Genomic DNA, 19,127 nt, shown 5'->3' on the forward strand with positions numbered 1-19,127 from the left:
AGAGGAGTTAGGAGAATGCTTTCCTTTTAATTTCTATCTTCTTTAACCATTTTCTAAGACTAGACATAAAACACCCAGTAAATGGGGTTGCCTTTTGTTTTCAGCGCAGCCTTCAGCGTCTTTATATATTCACACAAAGAGCTTGTTCTGAGCTACTGGATAATGACACATTGGAGGTTTGATTTAGAAGGTGGGGCATTGTCACTGAATAAATGAATTACCGTGAAATTTACATACCTCAGAGAATCATCAAAGCTTTGTTTTTAGTGAGAAATGTGAAGTCTGTGCCCTGAAAGATAGGAAGTTTATTCTGAGGCTGAGTTGGCTTTCCCATTATCAAACCCCCTTTTTATGGTTTGATATCTCAACTGTTCCAAATCATTTCTGATTTAAGATTTGACAGCTGGGGCACCTTCCTGCCTTTCACTTCCCAGTGTTTAAAAAGACTGCCCCCAAAAAACCAAGCTGGCACGGAACAGAGATTCCACAGGGCCTCTCACATAAAGGTTTGCAGTAATTCATTAAAACTAACGTGCTCAGCCCTGCTTGATGGTATCTAAACGTGAAAATGAATGCTAACAAGCTCTGGAGGAGCTCAGAGCTTAAATGCAGATGCAATTTTCAATCTGATCTTTGTATTTTTTTTTTCCTGCTGAACTGAATCCAACTTTAAAAGCAGAACTCTCCAGTTCATGGGACAGTGCCCTACTACCGTGATCCAAATGCTCTTGCTTCATTTCATCTCTCATGAAAATTCTTGCATAAATTATGATGTTGCTAAAGCAAGAATACAATTGCATTAGTCTGCTTTCGTTTCAAGCTTGAATGTGTGCTGGCATACAGTCCAGGACAGAGCCTTATGAAGCCCAGTGTCCTCCCTTGGTCTCCTTGCAGGCCACGTCGGTGGAGGCAAGGAAGCTACGGCTGTCCCTTGTGTCTAGTCCAGGATAAAGACTCGGCTGAGCTGGCATGCAGTCAGATGAAAACTGGGCCAGGAGAATGACAGGCAGAGTTCATTGTCACTACAGAACTGCAGGGAAGGCAGAGGCTGAAGAAAAATTTCCACTCCCTGCTCTGCCCTAGGAGCAGCTGCGTGACATGTCCCTTACTCTGCACAGATTTCCCAGGGCCTGTGCAGCGTTTCTTAACTTCTGAGAATAATCTTGTATGGAGGCAGGAGAGAATAGAAGAGTCCATCTGAAATGTGATTTTAAGAAAGGTTTGTATTAAAAAAAAAATAACTTGCTAATTATTTTGTAACTGCACGTTTTCCCTTTTCAAATAAAATATACAGAAAAAGGGATATAGTATCCACATCAAATTAGACTGGTCTTATTCTAAATCGAGAATTTAGTGTAAAGTACCTTCCTAAACAGAATTATAGTAGGTATTCATTATTGTTTTTCTTGTTACACATTAAATTGCTATGGAAACAACCAAATGAGATTCAAAGGTACTCGCACAGCAAACTTTTTTTTTTTTTTTTGTAGGACTTGCACAGGCATGCCTTGTTAGTCGATTTAGTCCTTATTCTTGCTGTCATTTGACTAACAGTATCAAAATTTTAGCTGCACAAAGTCAACTGTGGTGTCACTAACCTAGTTCCTTTATGCAGCATTATAGCATTACCATCAGCTTGAACAGAGCATGTGAGAAGGTACATAATAGGCAGTGCTGAGTGATGGGACAGCTCCAGCAAACCATGTCATTGTGTCCAAATCTAAATACTACACGTGAATTTGTTGACTTAGCTGAAATGTTTGATGGAAACTAGTTAACACCAAGCAGTCTGACTCTCTTATATTTTGACAAAGTAAGTATTTGATATGGTAAACATTTCATTTTAACTTTCATTCATTCAGGCTTTTATATGATATTATGTTGGCATTTTGTGAATTAAATTATTTTTTCAGAGATTCTTCAGATCTTTTCCATACCTTTCAGCTGAAATACTTCAGTATTTCCACTTCACAGTATATCTAGATTTTTCATTCTTATTTGAAATGAAAATATCAGGATTTTCCATAGACTAGCTGTTCCAGCCAACTGCAATAGTATGTTTCAGGCTCTTATTCAGCAAGATATTTAAGTAAGCATCTAGCTGTAGGCATGAGTTGTCCATTCGTTGCTTTCTTTCTTCAATTATGCCCTCACTTATTCTTTATATTATGAATGGACTTAAAATTTCTTACAGCCTTAGCATATTATAATGCTTTGGCATATTGTAATCGCTATCATTACTTTGTAAAATTGCCCAGTTCAATTGCACCTGTTGTAAAGGTTCTGAGTAAAATAAAAGCAAATATTCTGGACTTTTTCTAAGGTTACCAGAGCTGTATACATCGAGGACTTCTTCAAAATGTTAAGAATTAACACATGTAAATCCCAATGAAACAATTTGTATATTTAGTCATTTGTGCAGTGGAAAGTTAAACTCAAAAAAAAAAAAAAAGAAAACAGAGAACAGCTTCTTAATGAAATGTTAATTTTATTTCTTCAAGAGAAAATACATACAAGGTCATTGCAGTTAAAGTATATTCTAATTATACCATTAACCCTGATCTAGAAGGATGATTTTAATAAGCTAGACTGTCACTTCTGTTTCCCAGTTTGTATAATCCAGTCTCTTTTGATCAAGGACCATTAATTATGTTGAATTGGTGGTGATTCTGACTTATGGATCATAACCTAGTAAGAATTAAGCAGACATCAAACTCATTTTTACATTTATTTAATGAAATTACTGGTGCATATTTGTCAGATTTCAGACATTGTCCCTTTCAAACCTTTAGGAACTGGCAAGCTAGGAAGTTAAAGGTATCTATAGAGATTCCATTCTCTCCTCGTACATAACAGGAAGAAGGAGAGAGTGAAAGAGAGACTCGAACACATGCAAATATGTTGTCAGTAAAATACACAAACAAAATTAAGCCTTACATTTGTTTGCAGTTCATTTTCATCTGGGAAACTTTAGTAAATCAAATCACAGCAGGGAGACAGTTCCAGTGACTGATGAACTTCATTATGCCTCTGAGGAGTTACTATAGCAAAAAAACTCAACTAGCAATTTAAAAAGATCTGATGTACAATACAGCAGTGCCAGCTGCAGCATTATTTTTCCAGTATGCAGTGGTTCATAACATCATTTCTGTTTAGATCAAGCACAAGCAGAATGCAAAACTTTTTTTTTACAACACAGCTGGACAGTGGAATGTTACTCGTGAGTGTATTAATGTCACTATGCACAGATGATTATTCAAACATAGCCAAACATCTATTGGTGTATTTTTGTATTGTCTTAATGTCATGTGGCAGCAAAGATTATTTATAAGACCTGGAATGATTCTCTACCAAAACACAGGTTGTGAATGATGAAGCACTCTCACAACCAGGTCAGGTACCCGCCTCATATTCTGCTCTTGCTTCATTGTCTCCTGGTGCTCAGCAGCTTGCTGTCTAATGCAACCACAAGTCAGGAAGATTTGTTGGTCAGGAAGGGATGTGTGTGTGAATTTTTCATAATGCATTTTCATAATGATATTGTGAAGGTTTCCTTTAATGGAAGATCAAAGGGACTTTCATCTAACAGAGTTAGGGCTCACTTTGTTTAAAAAGAGAAATCTTCACTCAAGTAGAGGAGAAAATGAAAGGTTTTCATTGTAATATCAACTGTCTAAAGATTTTATTTTTTACTGTCAAGGAAAATTGACAAGCAAGTGACAAGTCATATATATACAGTCTAATTGTATCTTCCCCGAAGCTCAGAGTGAAAATCGGTTTTAGCATCTCCATTGCATAATGGAAAAAAATAATCCTGTCAAAAAGATGCAGACTCAACCCCTGACCCTAAATTCTAGGAGATACCCAAGATATTAGCACCATAAAATTACATATATTGCAAGATAACATCTCACAGGCTACTAGTCTCTGCTGATTTCATTCGTCTCTTAAGATTTTCATATTTCTTCTCGCTGTGTTTATTTCTGTTGCTCTAACCTCTTCCTCATTTTTCTTTTTCTACTCCTTTCACCTTGATTGTTGCTTGTTATTAGCGTATAAAAGAGACAAGTTTTCTGCTGCTTTGCTTCAATTTTGACATCTCTACTAAATTTTGTTCAATAATTATGCTTTAATATGCAGAGTACCTGTACAGCATTTAATAACTGCCCTTTGAAAGATAGGTAAGTTTTAGCACACACATCCAATTAATGGAAAACAGCCAGTAGGCAACACTCAACAATACACAGCATAATCCCTATCCACTGTAAATCACTTAACAATTAGGAGGTGGTGCTGGTGTGAAATGCAAATGGTTGTAGTTATCACCACAGGGAAGCAGAAGGAAGCAGGGAAGCATTCCCCTCATTCTCCAGTGCCATTAGATACAAAAAAGCAGTTTCATATGAAGACTGGAAGGGGCCTGGGTTTCACCCCAACCAATTTTGTCATCTTCATTGTAGCATACCCACTAAGACATTCTATAGAAGTTATCTATTTTGTCCCTGGGATTCACCACAGTCAACAAAGTACTATGTTGCCCTTCAAGCTACTATGCTCTGCTAATCCAGAACTTCCTATAATTCTTGCATGCCATGATGTAAATTAGAGCAAACCTTAATTAAATTTAGAAGGCTTAGTCTTAAACAAGAACTCATGTGCAGCACATTGCATGCGAACTGAAAACAGAGTTTCTGCAAGAAAGGGTTTTAGGTTTAGTTTCTTCATCTAGGAAATTATGGTGACAATATTTACCCATCTCACAAGATGAGCTGAGAGCTTAAAACTTGTTTATGCTTCATAAGCATTGTAAGATATCTTGATGAAAGATGGCTGTTGCAGAAGTGCAAAGTATTGACGTATTGGATTTTTATTAAACCTGCATTGTTCTATTTTGATCTTAAGACTAACTATTGCATTTCCAAGGTGCCCAGAGACATGCTAAAATTTGACGTGGATTTAATATTGCTGTATTTTTTATTTCCATCTCTTACTACCTTGTCAGTATCAATGAAATCTAATTAAAGCACACAGATATTTAAAAGTTCTTTCATGCTCTATCCAATACGATATAAGTACTCAAGTATGTTTTCAGATACCCACTGAAACAATGGATGTATTAATTTACAAAAAAATGAAGGCTTTGGTTTAGCTACTCCAACCTTAACATTTCCTCCACTTCCTCTAAGACTAGTTTATTGATTCATGGCAAGAGTAATTTATGAGGTCCATAAGCCTGATTCTTTTCTTACTAAACTTACACTGATACAAGTGAGAACAGAGTCTGTGTGCGCACCAAGCTGCTTTTAAGGTACTTCTGCTTGTGGTGTATAGAAGGTAAACGCAACCTCTGTTAAACAGGTCTGGATGGACAGGAGAAGAAAGAGATGCTGAATCGCTCCCCTGTCATACAGCCAAGAGGATGCACTGCACTGCACTGGAAAATGTTAGAGGCAGAAGAAGAACACTAACATCATCTTAGTGTTCTTTTGCAGTAAACTCTTCCACGGTAAAAAACATATATTACACAAATACACAAACATCACTTACTGAAGAGGCTAGTACGTAATTCAAGATGCAAGTGCCACGCAAACACAATCACACATACAAAGATAAGCTAAAGCGTGAGAGATTATTTACCATCTATGCTACTGCACATGTAAGCATATCTGAACAATTTCATTTTTAAAAGTGATTTTTTGTGTGTGTGGTGACAAAAAAAAGCAAAATCAAAACAGCAGTCAAATTAATAATGAGCTGAAATAGTCTATGCTTACTTGACAGGGTTCTTGGCAGCATCTGGATCTTGAGCTGTTACTGTTCCTATGACACTGTTTATTGGCACATCTTCTTTCACTTCAATTATATACGCTGGTCTGCTGAACACGGGCGGTTCATCTACATCCTCCACTTGAATTCTGACTGTAGCTGAGTCCTTGAATGGCCCCAAGTAGAGGAATCGAGGGTCCACATGAGTATTGGTAGCTTCCACTTTCAGAATATACAAGTTTTTATTTTCGAAATCCAGTGCCTGGGAAGAGAAAGTAAAAGCTTGAGAGATCTGTGGGGACTGCTGTGGCTACCAGCCTTATGAGCTAAATGAATGGGGGGTGTCATGGAGAGGCCTGTGCTAGATAACAGGAGTCTGAACTGGAATTAACATGCCAGTAGAAAGGACAAAGACTAGCCTCTTTGCCACCAATAAGTTCTAAAAAAAAACCCACTTTTGCAGGGCATTATGTGCCCAGAACTTCTGAACTCCAAGTAATTGTACCTTCTCAAATAGCATCAACTCTTCATGCTCTTTCTTTTTTTTTTTTTTTTTTGATGTTTTCTTGACTATCCGTTTGGGGGGGGAGTGGGGATTTCTAGGAGCTTCTTGTTAAAACATTGGCATTCCATCCCTGAAATGAATCACTGTCATCTGGTGTCAGAGGACATCCTGGACCACGCACAGAAAATATGATTTTATGATAGCCTATGACTATGCCACACACTGATAAAAGTATGAAGAAGAAGCATTTAGGGACAGTTTGTTATAGTACTTAGGGAAATGTGGGGAGGTACTAGTCACCCCACTTTTCCATTAAGTTGTAGAAAATTCACAGCTTCTGTCACCAACAGACAGAAATGCAAACAGAGTTAGACTGATATCATAACCAGCCCCTGGAAGGCATCTCTTAAAAAACGAGTAATGACAGGTGTCGTACTGATATCAACAAGCAAGTGCATGTTCAGAAAATCTACACAATGTCTATTTAGTGATGACTGAACTTGAACTGATGGAGGATGATATCTGTAACCTTATCAAGCTTGCCTGATAACCCACTGTAAACAATATTTCTGAAACCTTTTCTGACAGCCAATGTGCAACCTAGTAGATGATGTCTGTTGTGATCCAACAAGGCACGATGATTATTATTTTTTTCTGAAGTAAGAGCATGTTGATGGATTTATTAATTACGTCTTTACAACATGAGTCAAAATAAGTTTGTCTATGTACTTTAATACATTTTAGCTATGCAACTTAATACCTTCTGATAGTGTGAAGCAGGCAATGTGATACTGCTTATTTCTGTGGTGTCAACACAGCACCTTCCTAGTAAGTGAACAAATCCTGTAAGCATGTTAGGGACAAAGTCACAGCTGGATAGTGCTTCCTTGAGTTTTCCTGTAGACATGTTCAAAATCAAGATTTTTTTTGCAGTCCTATCCCACTCCATAGATGATTATTCTTTCAGATCCCTTAAAGCATATGCATTGTTCTAGTAAAGCAGCAAGCATCCTAATTGCTTGTATAAAAGAAACTTTACATAAGTAATGTTGTAGAGGTTCCTAATAGACAGCATTCAAATTAATAAACAAAACAAGTTGTGCTAAAAATGGAAAACAAATATGTGGTAGATAAAGTTTTTGCTGGTATTTCAGAGGCTGGGATGAAGCGTGTTAAAGATGTGTACCTTTTTGACGGTTATAATTCCTTCCTGTGTGTCCTTGTCTGTGGTAATTCCGAACATGTCATATCCATCCCCTTCAGTGATGCTGTATTCAATCTCTGCATTTTCAGCCACATCTGCATCATTAGCTTTTATCCTGCCGATTGGCGAGTCAGGTGGTGTAGATTCAGGTGCTCTAAATTGGTATGTGCCTACAGCAGACAGAAGAGGAAACTTTTGTCAGTTGGACTTACACTATCTTGGACAACATCTCTGAGCCCACTGTCCATGTTGGGCATGCACAGATGAGTTACTGAGCCTTCAGCTTTTGCCTTACTTTCATATGGAGAAAAATAACTGCTTCTACCTTTTTTCTATTATGAAGGATACACATATGTATCATTAGCTACATATGTCCTTTTCTGGACACTATCACAGTCTCTGTTGGCCATGTTAAAACTGTGTAAGAAAAATGTCTTGAGGTCAAAAGACAATTAAAACATATTAGAGGTGCCAGAGGCTGATGCAGCTTTGTATCACTAAATGCAAATCCAGCCCAAATGCCTATTACTAATGTGCTACACTGAATTTCTCCTCTGAGAAAATCCTACCTGGGGAATGTTGGCATTATGAGCCTGTATCTTTGGCTTTTATATTGAAGACAGTCATGTCCAGAGATGTATAATTAACTCATTGGAGGCAGAGTGCTATATTTCCTCTTAACTTGCTCTAATTTAAATGGAAACGCTTTGCCCACAGCTAAGAACAGACTTTGAACTCAAATGACAAGTTGCTTTCAATAACTTTCCCAGTGACTTAACCGCCAAAGCTTGCTGATTTGTCTGATAGTATCTGCAATTATTTTCTCGAACAGCTGCTCTTGACTTTGACACACACTGACACACTGATACACACACATGCACACACTGAGAATTGGTAAGACAAAGCAAAAAAAGAAGGAAGAAAAAAGAAGGAAGGAAGGAAGGAAGGAAGGAAGGAAGGAAGGAAGAGAAGTGAATGAAAGCTGCATCACTGAATTACTTATAACCATGGACAATCATTAATACAAATGGTTTTCTAAGAGACCTGACTCTACTGTTTCATTTAAATATTACACAGCTATCTCTACCAAATGATCTGAGGCAGGGGAAAGAAAATAGGCAGGAATATCTGGTATATTTGCTTGTGCCTTTGCTTCTGTTTGCAGTTAATGTCAGAAAATCCATTGAGGCAAATGCTTCCTGGGTATAGATATTAACTTAAATAGAATTGCTCCTGGGATCATTTTATGTACTTAAATAAATGCTTCAAAAGTTAAATATGTTAGATTAGAGCAGATACGTTAAAAGACAGTCAACCACAAGGTCTATTATAGAAATAATATTGATCAGAAAATACAGATTGTATCAGTCAAAGCTATTAATGGGTAGGAGAAATAGGAGTTGTTTCTGTATGTTAATTCACTTCTCAGACTATCTACTGCAACTGGGGTAAAAATATTAAAGATATGTTTCCCAATTATTGCAATTAACCTTAGCGTGATGCTACTGCTTGCTTATGTGTTTGCTTTTTCGTTCTTAAGTGAAGTCTTAAACTCAATAAAGTCATAACAGCAGAAACAATATCTGGGGTGAAAAGAATCAATTTTTGCCCATTTTACTGTAAAGACATAGGACGTAAGTGTTCCATACTCTGGGGGAACCGAGGAGGATTGTCGTTTACGTCGGTCAGTGTGATGTTCACGGTGGTGGTTCCTGATAATCCGCCCATCTGGCCTCCCATGTCCTTAGCCTGGATGACCACTTGATATTGCTCCCTGTTTTCACGGTCCATGTTTAGCAAAGCAGTTTTAATAATGCCTGAAAACATGAAAATTAAAGAGGCAAAATTCACAAGTAATGTACTCACTTCGATGCAAATTCTTGTTTAAAACAAAACAAAACAAAACAAAAAAACCCACAGCCTGAAGAACAAAACAATCTCTATGTAATGAGTAAACTTTGCCCAGTACAAATATTTACTGTTATGAGATGGCACATTAAATTACAGACTTGTCATATCAGATCTCAGGCTGCTGCCTATATGACAGACACAATAGTAGTGGCATCCCCAGAAAGATATTCTACCTATTTGTGAGCAGTATTATTTTACATAACTATTTACCCCTTTTCAGTTCCATGCTAAAGTCTCTCACTGAACTGGAAGAAGGCTCATTGTTCATTATAATGTGCTCCATCTTTTCTCTCCTGTTCTGTCAATATTTTCATTTTGACAGACATGGCAAAAAATAAATAAATAAAAAGCTAACTTCAACAAGACATCATTAAAGAGGCAGTACAACATTAAAATGGGAGAAGAGAAATTAATTAAGAAAATTGTGAGCATCCAAGCATGCCCAAGTATATATATTTCTATTTATACATTGATTGAAATGATTTTGCCAGTCTGTTCCTTCTTCAAAAGCACAAATGTCAGTTATGAGCAAAACTCCTATTGAAATTCAGTCATTTAGATTTACCATGAAACAAAATGTTTGCATTCTTACTGGATGTCTCAAGGCTAAGAAATGACTCCTTTGTAGGCAAAAGGAGTGAAATCCACGTACTGAAATCCATGGGAAAATTCATAGCAGCTTCAACAGAGACTTACTCGACTCTAGGAGTTTTGCAATTGATTTCCATTGCTGCACAATCAAGCCTGTGGTTTACCTTGCTTCCCCTCCATTCCCCTTACAACCCTCTTGCTAAAAGGTTATTAATGCTGAACTTCCAGGTAAATTATCCTTTTGTACTCTAAGAATACATAGTATATTGTCCAAGTCAGAATGAGTGCATCAGTGCAAAAATCCTCTTATTTTAGTATCTAATACCTTATGCTTGAAGGGAAGCTTTTTTCACCTTCCGTTTTCCTCTGAGACATCTAATCTTTACTTTGCCTGAGTCTCTAAGATTTAGTTAAGAAACAATGTGAAAATCTGATTAATTGTCTGGGATAATCCATTCCTTTCCTGTAAGGTTGCTGAGGAGAACTGTCTTCTCTAGCTTCCAGCAACCTATCAAAATGGATGTTTCCATTTAAAGAATTTCTTGAAATCCTTTGTTTCTTGTAGAAGAAGTTTGTTATAAGTCTTGGGAAGAGAATACCTATGTAGTGAGATAGTTAGTGGTACAGCAGATTCAGTCCACCAGAATTCGTATGTTTTACACGCACAGGTTCCAAAGCAGTCTGTTATTCAGCCCATAAAAAATTCCAGTCACTGTGTATAATTTAAATATCTTCCAAAAACAGAACTCAGAAGTTTGGGATTCTATTTGTGATCTGCTAGTGTAGCGCAACAGCCAATTTTACCTCTTCTATCATTATTCTTAATTAAGATTTCTTTCATAAAATTAGCATTAAAGTGATATGTTGCAGATGTACAGAAATTATAATTACTTTAAACAAGTTTTGAAGAAGCACAAGGAGAAAAAAAAAAAAAGAGCAAACCTTCAGTCTTAATTTAGCCATTATGAAGATCTATGAGGATTAAGCACTTTTTTTCCACACCCACCTGTTTCTCGTTTTCTTCTAAAAGCCAACCTATTTGGTTTAATTTAAGCATCTACAGCAGTCTCTGTACCCACTGCTTGTTAAAAATGATTGAAAACTGGTTCTCATTCAGTACTAATTGTATTTATTAGACTTTGCTGGTAAGATTAAAATAATGTAGGTGTCATGTTTACAGATGTATCGCTCTATTAGATTTGTCAGATTTTGCACTGAATAAGATGTAATCTCTTTGAAGTTTTTGTCTAATATGTCCTAGCTTGGCTTAGCATGTCATTTTAAATTGCAGACATTGTCACAGAATGACAGATAAGCTCTCCTGACCTGTCTCAGATTCAACAGAGAAATATGGTTGTCCCTGGAGAATGCTGTAGACAACTTTAGCACTGTTCCCATATGTAGGATCATCGGCATCAGTTGCAGTGACTTGCACAACAAAGGTACCTGCAATGATAAATTAAACAAAATAAAAATCTGCACTTTTTTTTTCCATGGCCAAGACAGTTTATGATGTAGAAAAAGCATAGCTCATGTTCAAGTCAAACTTAGGGCGAAAAGTGGAGATATTCTTATTTTTCAGAAATTTCTCTGCTCATAAAGGTCATAGGTCCAAAACCAAAATGATAGATGGCTTTTTCTCAGTTTATTAAAATGCAGTTATTGACTGTATTTGTAGATTCCTTATCATAATTCTTATGAACAAACCTGAAACCCACCTTTCCCCAGATACTGAAGGTATTTAGAATTTGAATATCGGTCAAGAATATACTTTCAGAAATTTACTCATGCTTATAACAGGTTAGACTAAAATTTACAATCTGAACAATCTTAGACTTGAAGGTGCTTGACATCAGAATGTAAATCTGTTTTTTCATATACATTTTAGAGAAAGAAATGGTTTTGAATCCTAGGCAAAGTGTTAACAAACATGAAAAATTAGCTTAGGTTTTGACATTTAAAACAGATTTGTAAATAAAGTATTCACTTCACATATTAAAATGTGAATATTAGGTTCTCCTTCATCAGATAAGTTTTCATCCATGTGACAAGTCCCATGAATGAGAGGAGAGAGTATGCCCCAAAGTCTTTATTTTCATATTGCCTGAGCTTTATTTTAATCTCATTCTTCATCGTGATTAATTAACGTTTCTTTCCCTAGGTATTATTTCAGATTAGAAGTGTGCTTCTTGCAGTTCAACCATCCTTTGCTCTCTGACAAAGAAATCAAAATGACCTTCCTCAGAATCACAGAGAAAAAATCAAAACCTGTCAACTTCTGTGAAAAAGATCCAATCTTAAAATCATATTTCAAGGAAATTATTTTCTTTTCTTTTGTTGATTGATTCTTACGGCTTGATACATTTGAAACCAATCGAAAGATTTCAATGGACATCAGTGGACTTTGGAGCTCATTTTTGTTGCCTAAAAAAAGCAACAAGGGTCATAGGAAGTTAATGACATATCTAAGAATTAGTGATGAGTTGACTTGGCTGATAGTTTTCTCTCCTGAAGTGTGTACATTCACTTCTGTGCTTGCTATTTCCCCCTTTTTTTTTTTTTTTTTAACTTTCTTGAACTAAACAAGGTTTGCTTAGTAGTTCTAGGGGTTGTGTTGACACACATGGGTGACCATGGCTTAATATACTATTAAACTGCAAATAAATCATGTTAGCAATATATGTTAAGTCCTTTAAAGGTATGTAACAGAGGTAAGCTCAGCTTACTTTCACCGTGAACTAAACAAGATTGCATTAACTTGCTTTTTCTGGGGCACAACAGAGAGAGTGGGTTGCACTCAGTGGACACTTCTGTTTTCGGCAAACTGTTGTTGCTAATTCTCCTGGGGTTAGAATTTTTAAAACGGCTGAGGTACTTTTACTCAACTCAAACAACGGATGTCTCTAAACTTTGGGGCCTTAATAAAATCCACATAAAGAACCCGTATCAGACACTGAAATTAACTGTTAGTTAGCACCTACCAACATCTGACATTTCAGGGATGCTGGCATTGTAAACGTCCTTTGTAAACATTGGCTCATTGTCATTGATATCATGGATCTTAATGATGAACTCAGATTCTGGTTCCACTGGTCTTCCAGTCCTTCTGTTTATAGCCTGGGCACGAAGTATGTATACAGGCTTTTCTTCCCTGTCTAGTCTCTTTGTGGCCTGGATGTCACCAGTGTTTTCATTGATAATGAAGAGGTCTCCTGCTCCATCTCCAGAAAGGATGTACTTAAGTGATCCATCTCCTTTATCCTGGTCTGAATGCAGCTGGTGGCGAAATGGGAATTAAAAAAAAAAAAAAAGGAAAAATAAATAATTGGAACACAATTCTAGGTACTTTATCTTGTTATCATGATACAGGCTTTACTATTATTAATGCCCAGCCAAAAGGCTGTACACTGCTTTTAGGAAATGAGATGATACCTCAGTAGGAGCACTGAATTGATAGAGTTGTGTCTTGATGTCTGAATTGAATTGAAACCATTTGCTGTATTATAAGAAACTAAGAAAAACCACGAACCACAGCTGCAGATCACTTCCACAAGCTAAGCATACATTAATCTGATCTAAATGCCAGTGGCTCAGGTGGAATCCTAGGAATATATAGGATACTGAGATCCTACAGCTGGAAAAACAGCAGACTCGTGAACTGTAGTAAGCAAAGAATTAAAAAGTGGCCATGCCAGTCACTTCTTGAGTTTAAATTCTGTGTTCTGTGCTGTTATGTCCCCTCGACTACTAAATACACATATAACAGGAAAATAGATGTATTAACAAATGCAGCAAACCAAGAGCAGAGGCAGGCGTGTGTACCAGACCATTCCAGCACTGGCAATGAAGACATCAGTTCCCTTTATCCAAAGGGACATGGACCAAGCTGAAACATGGTGAGGGCAGGGGAAAGAGAATGATGATAGCATACAAATCATGAGCTGCCCAAACTACCACCTTTTTTTCCCAGGAGACTTCCATTTCCCTTGAAATGCTGCTTAGCACACACAAAGTACAACCGATTAAATCCTACTGTGATGGCTCTTCCCTTGATAAGGGCATATTTATTCCCCTGGCTTTAAAATCAAGGCTAATCAACTGCATTTTATTTTCTTGACACATTACAGGAAAAATATATATTTATTAAAATGGATTCTAAGTTTGGTTTCATCATTTCATGACGAAATTCTTGGGGAAAAAAAGATCAGGTATCAAATTCTGCAGATGGTTGATTTCACAGAAAAGACATGTTGATGAGTCAGGAGAGATGGACTTTCTCGACCAGCTCATTGCTTCTCCTCCCGAATGCAAATAACAAAAAATATACCCAGCTGAATGTGTGGTGAAGTATTTACAGATTCACAGATTCACAGATTTTTCTAGGTTGGAAGAGACCTCAAGATCATCGAGTCCAACCTCCGACCTAACACTAAGTACTCCACTAAACCATATCCCCAAGCTCTACATCTAAACGTCTTTTAAAGACCTCCAGGGATGGTGACTCCACCACCTCCCTGGGCAGCCCGTTCCAATGCTTAATAACCCTTTCGGTAAAGAAGTACTTCCTAACATCCAACCTAAAACTCCCCTGTCGCAACTTTAGCCCATTCCCCCTCGTCCTGTCACCAGGCATGTGGGAGAATAGACCAACCCCCACCTCTCTACAGCCTCCTTACAGATAACTGTAGAGAGCGATGAGGTCGCCCCTGAGCCTCCTCTTCTCCAGGCTGAACAAGCCCAGCTCCCTCAGCCGCTCCTCGTAAGACTTGTTCTCCAGACCCCTCACCAGCTTGGTCGCCCTTCTCTGGACTCGCTCGAGCACGTCCATGTCCTTCCTATAGCGAGGGGCCCAAAACTGAACACAGTACTCGAGGTGCGGCCTCACCAGAGCCGAGTACAGGGGCACAATCACTTCCCTCGACCTGCTGGCCACACTGCTTCTTATACAGGCCAGGATGCCGTTGGCCTTCTTGGCCACCTGGGCACACTGCTGGCTCATATTCAGCCGACTATCCACCAATACTCCCAGGTCCTTCTCGGCCAGGCAGCTTTCCAGCCACTCATCTCCCAGCCTGTAGCTCTGCTTGGGGTTGTTGCAGCCCAGGTGCAGGACCCGGCACTTGGCCTTGTTGAACTTCATGCAGTTGACCTCAGCCCATCGCTCCAGCCTATGCAGATCCTCCTGCAGAGCCTTCCTGCCCTCGAGCAGATCGACACACGCACTTAGCTTGGTGTCATCTGCAAACTTACTGAGGGTGCACTGGACGCCCTCATCCAGATCATCAATAAAGATATTAAAGAGGATATTAAAGATTAGCGTTGGTGGATAGCATGCTGCATAGAACAAAAAGATTTGTAAGTTGAAAGAATATAGAATATTATGATCTTCACGTAGATTTTGCCAGTGCTTGGCTACGCCCCAACCACACTGGAAGGGCAGCCTCCAGTATGACCATATGGTCAATGTTTTGGGCTTCCTCCAACCTTCTGCCCAGATCAGTGCTATGCTGGCAGCATACTGACAACACACTTGGTGGCATAGCACTCCACCACGTGCCTGTGGTCCCTACAGAAAGCATGCTCCATGCAACCAGTCCAACTTCAAAGGCAAATCTCTTTAACACCACACATACAAAGAGTGTTCAATAAAACAAAATCTCAGAACTGTAGCATGGTTAATCATTAGCAGACGTGCCAAGGCACTGTTCCTTCATTTTCTCCTTCAGTGTGAAAATGAGCATTCAATGTAATTTTGCACAGAGCCCTTTCTCTTGATAATAGGAATACCAATAGCCAGCTTGTATGCAACACTTTTCATCACATTTCAAAACCCTTCACAAAAGCAGTCAATAACACTTGCTCTGTTTTTTGAATAACAAAGTATAGAAACTTCAAGTTTCCAAAAACTATACATGGAATAGAGTTCAAATCTCCTGAGTCCCAGTCAGTTGGCTATCAGGCCTACAGAAATTATACTACTAGATAGAACCTAAGTCTCTGAAGAACATCTGTTAGACCTGCTTGTTAAGAAGTCAGACTAGAAGTCTACTGTGGGAAGTAATTATAATAGGATATTTGAATATAATTTTCTCAAAGGCAACCTGCAACAGAAAAGGCATGGAAAGAATTCTGTCTTTAAAAATGTGTATTTCTTACGGTTGTTTCACACCCCAAAATTTAATTTTTGTTTGCCTTGAATGCCTCTTTAATTTTGTCTGCATCATATTGGGAGAAAAACAGCCCTCGGTAACAGACTATCATTAATTCATATTAATCATGGAATAGTGCTGTTGTGAGACTTATTACAGGCTGACTCCCAAAATAATTTTTATCACCATTTTAATTAAAACTGGTTTCAAAGAACAAGGTAGCAAAAAAGGTCAAGCTAGAAAAGGTGTTGGAACCACTGAGAATTGTTTTCCATAATATTTTTTTTACATAGTCTAGACCACCTAAAGAGCTAAAAATAGAAATGTGTGATTTTTTTCAAGTCAATAGTTTATGAAATTTCCATTCTTTTCCCACAACTAATCCACCTGAGTAAGATGGATTGTGACTCTGTGTATTAAGAAAATGTACATCTCGGTGTACTAACTCATTAATGTTGAGAATGAGGTGATCTTCATCAAAGAAAGGTTAGGACTCTAGCCCTTCAGTAAAACCATTAAATTTTGAAAATAAATATTCCACATGACAAGATACTTTTCAACTCTGTTACCTTCAGTTTTAAAACTTTCCTACAACATGACAGAACAAACTAAGTGCTCAGTGGGTCAGACAGTAAATGGCTTATTTACTGTAAGAGTGAAATCTGAAGGAGGTCACATCTTGTGACTAGTGTATGTTACACAGAGCTCAGTCTGGCTGAGTGCCTGCTCTTCAAACCAACAGTGCCCTTACAGTGTGTCACCACACATGGCCTCAAGAACATGCTTCATAAAGATTCTCAAAGGGTATAATTACAATGCTTGATTTCAGTAAATTATGATGATTTTCTAACCATTCAACATCAGGTGTTTTGTTTAGTTTTTTCTTTTTGGTGGGATAGGCCAATATCACAGCACTAGCATCGACTGCTTAATAGCTAGGCCAAAATAGTTTGGATTTTGTACCCTTCTTTTTCAGAAAATAACATTCCTGCAGATCTGTAGGAAAGTTTCTTACAGATGTTAAATTTGCAGCATTCACATGTGAGGTAAATATCTGGAAAAACAATTTATTATTAGGGATTACATTATCTGTGCTTGACTGTTTACTTGGTATAAAATTTTACCCAGGCAAAAGCAATCTGTTCTATTTTTTCTTAAGTGCCAGTTTACTTGGAAGCAATATTTTGTCTGTGTGACCTATATGAAAGGGAAGATTGCTGCTCTAACCACGTTAAAAAAAAAAAAAAAAAAAAAGAAAGAAAATTCGAAGGCGAAACTAATGGTGCAAGCTTAGGCCAAAAGAAGGGCCCAGAGGAGAGATGCACTTAAAAATGCAGTTGATGGTGTTGTACATAAAACTTAACACAATTGTTAGGTTATGAAGATGAAATGAGTAGTGGTTACAACCCTGCTTTCCTTTTAAGCTGAAGTTATTTTTCACTACCCAGACACCTCATTTCACAGGAAGTTTGCTGTGATGAGATATGCATATAAAGTATACTGCGGATGCTTTCAGCAGGGCAGATCGTAGCCAACACAAGACATTATAGCTTCACTCTGGGTGCTAACCCGTGTTGCAAAAGAGTGTCCATTATCCTCTGCATAAAGTTGGTCACAGGCCAGATAAATGGACCATGGCAGATAGTCATGGGATAGAATAATACATTGTGGGACACAGTGCTCATGTCAGCTGGACTGTATCATATTACTGTTCCTCAATATGATGTTAAAACAGCCAAATGTTTTTAGTGCTCCACTTAAAATTAGAGTTTTTTTTTCCTGAGGAACTCAGTGTTACTCAATGACATTCATGTCAGCGGGGCACTGAACTGAGCAATACCCCAAACGTAAGGAAAATTGTGAAGAAATAGGTCTATGCTGGTGCAATAAACAGAAAATGCATCATCAGTTGAGCTGTATTAATATTATTGTAAATTGATTCACTCAGAATCTTGTCAGGACACTTTTGTGAAATCACCCATCAATCACTGGCTAAGGCTGAGGATGAAAGACAAATTAAAGATTTTATTATTCCCTAGGCATACTTTTACTCATTTTACTTTAATGCCACTGTTATGTGAACCATCTGGTTTGCCTTTAATGATTTATAGTCAAATAAAAACTGTCCAGTTTTTTCCTTTCTCCCCCCAACCCCCAACCCCCAAACATCCTGGCCTAAAATACTAATATGGCTGCCTGAAAACAGCCAGGGCCTAATTCCTCCAGCAAGAAACACAAAGAGATTTTTAAAATGCTTGCAGGACTGCAGCGTTAGCTACCTGTATTTGACATCATGCTCATTGTCACATACATAAGTAATTTTAAAAGAGGATTTTTTATTGAAAGTAGACACAATCTGAAGCAGCTTCTCTCTCCGCAGTGTCACAGCAGCAGAGGCCCCCAAAAGCATCAAGGGCAGTGACAAGTGTCTCCTCACCGTGACAGAAAGGAAAAGGTAGGTGAAAGCTGTGCACAATGCATTTGTACTGTGAGCATTTTGTGTGTGTGTGTGTGTGAGTGAATATATTTACAGTATTTGTGTTCATCTCCGATACATAGGATTGCTTAACTTTAAAGCAAAGCTCCATGAAAATTTTACCAGGTTTTCAAAAATGGAATCAGACACATGCTACACAAATAGGAATTACTTCAGCAAAGTATGTGGAGAGAAATTAAGGGAGTCTTTCATGTACTTTCGTAATAAGACTATAAACTGAAACGGCATGAAAGCAGCAGATCAAATTGGCATTAAGTTGTGCGACTTACTAATGTCTGTCTTTGGTACTAGAAAGTGCAAGAGCTGTACTCCAAAATGTCGGCAGTACACAGGTAAGAAGCAGTGTTAGTGTGTTCTAACACTGGTGAGGGCCAGGTAGGGCCCGTCCCAGTGCCCCACCAAGAGCCAGGCACCGGGGGCACCGGGGCAGACCAAGCACCAGGCACCTCCATGGGGCCATGGCTGGGCTGGGCCCAGCTGGGTGGGGGCCATGGGCAGGCAGGG

The 19,127-nt window shown here is 38.2% G+C and overlaps 1 protein-coding gene across 5 annotated transcripts in view; it reads right to left on the reverse strand.

Annotated features, from left to right (window-relative positions):
- Nucleotides 1–19,127, reverse strand: part of LOC310893272 (cadherin-6) — a 107,955-nt gene that overhangs the window by 17,226 nt on the left and 71,602 nt on the right. For all 5 annotated transcript variants that reach the window (XM_083821958.1, XM_083821959.1, XM_083821961.1 and 2 more), the window contains 5 exons: nucleotides 12,959–13,253; nucleotides 11,304–11,423; nucleotides 9,125–9,292; nucleotides 7,458–7,645; nucleotides 5,775–6,028 (listed from right to left, as the gene is read on the reverse strand). In XM_083821958.1, the coding sequence (XP_083678084.1) occupies nucleotides 5,775–6,028; nucleotides 7,458–7,645; nucleotides 9,125–9,292; nucleotides 11,304–11,423; nucleotides 12,959–13,253 (1,025 nt within the window). The remainder of the gene's footprint in view (nucleotides 1–5,774; nucleotides 6,029–7,457; nucleotides 7,646–9,124; nucleotides 9,293–11,303; nucleotides 11,424–12,958; nucleotides 13,254–19,127) is intronic.

The sequence above is a fragment of the Anser anser genome (assembly GCF_964211835.1).
Source record: "Anser anser genome assembly, chromosome: 2".
In the NCBI taxonomy this organism is placed as follows: Eukaryota; Metazoa; Chordata; class Aves; order Anseriformes; family Anatidae; genus Anser; species Anser anser.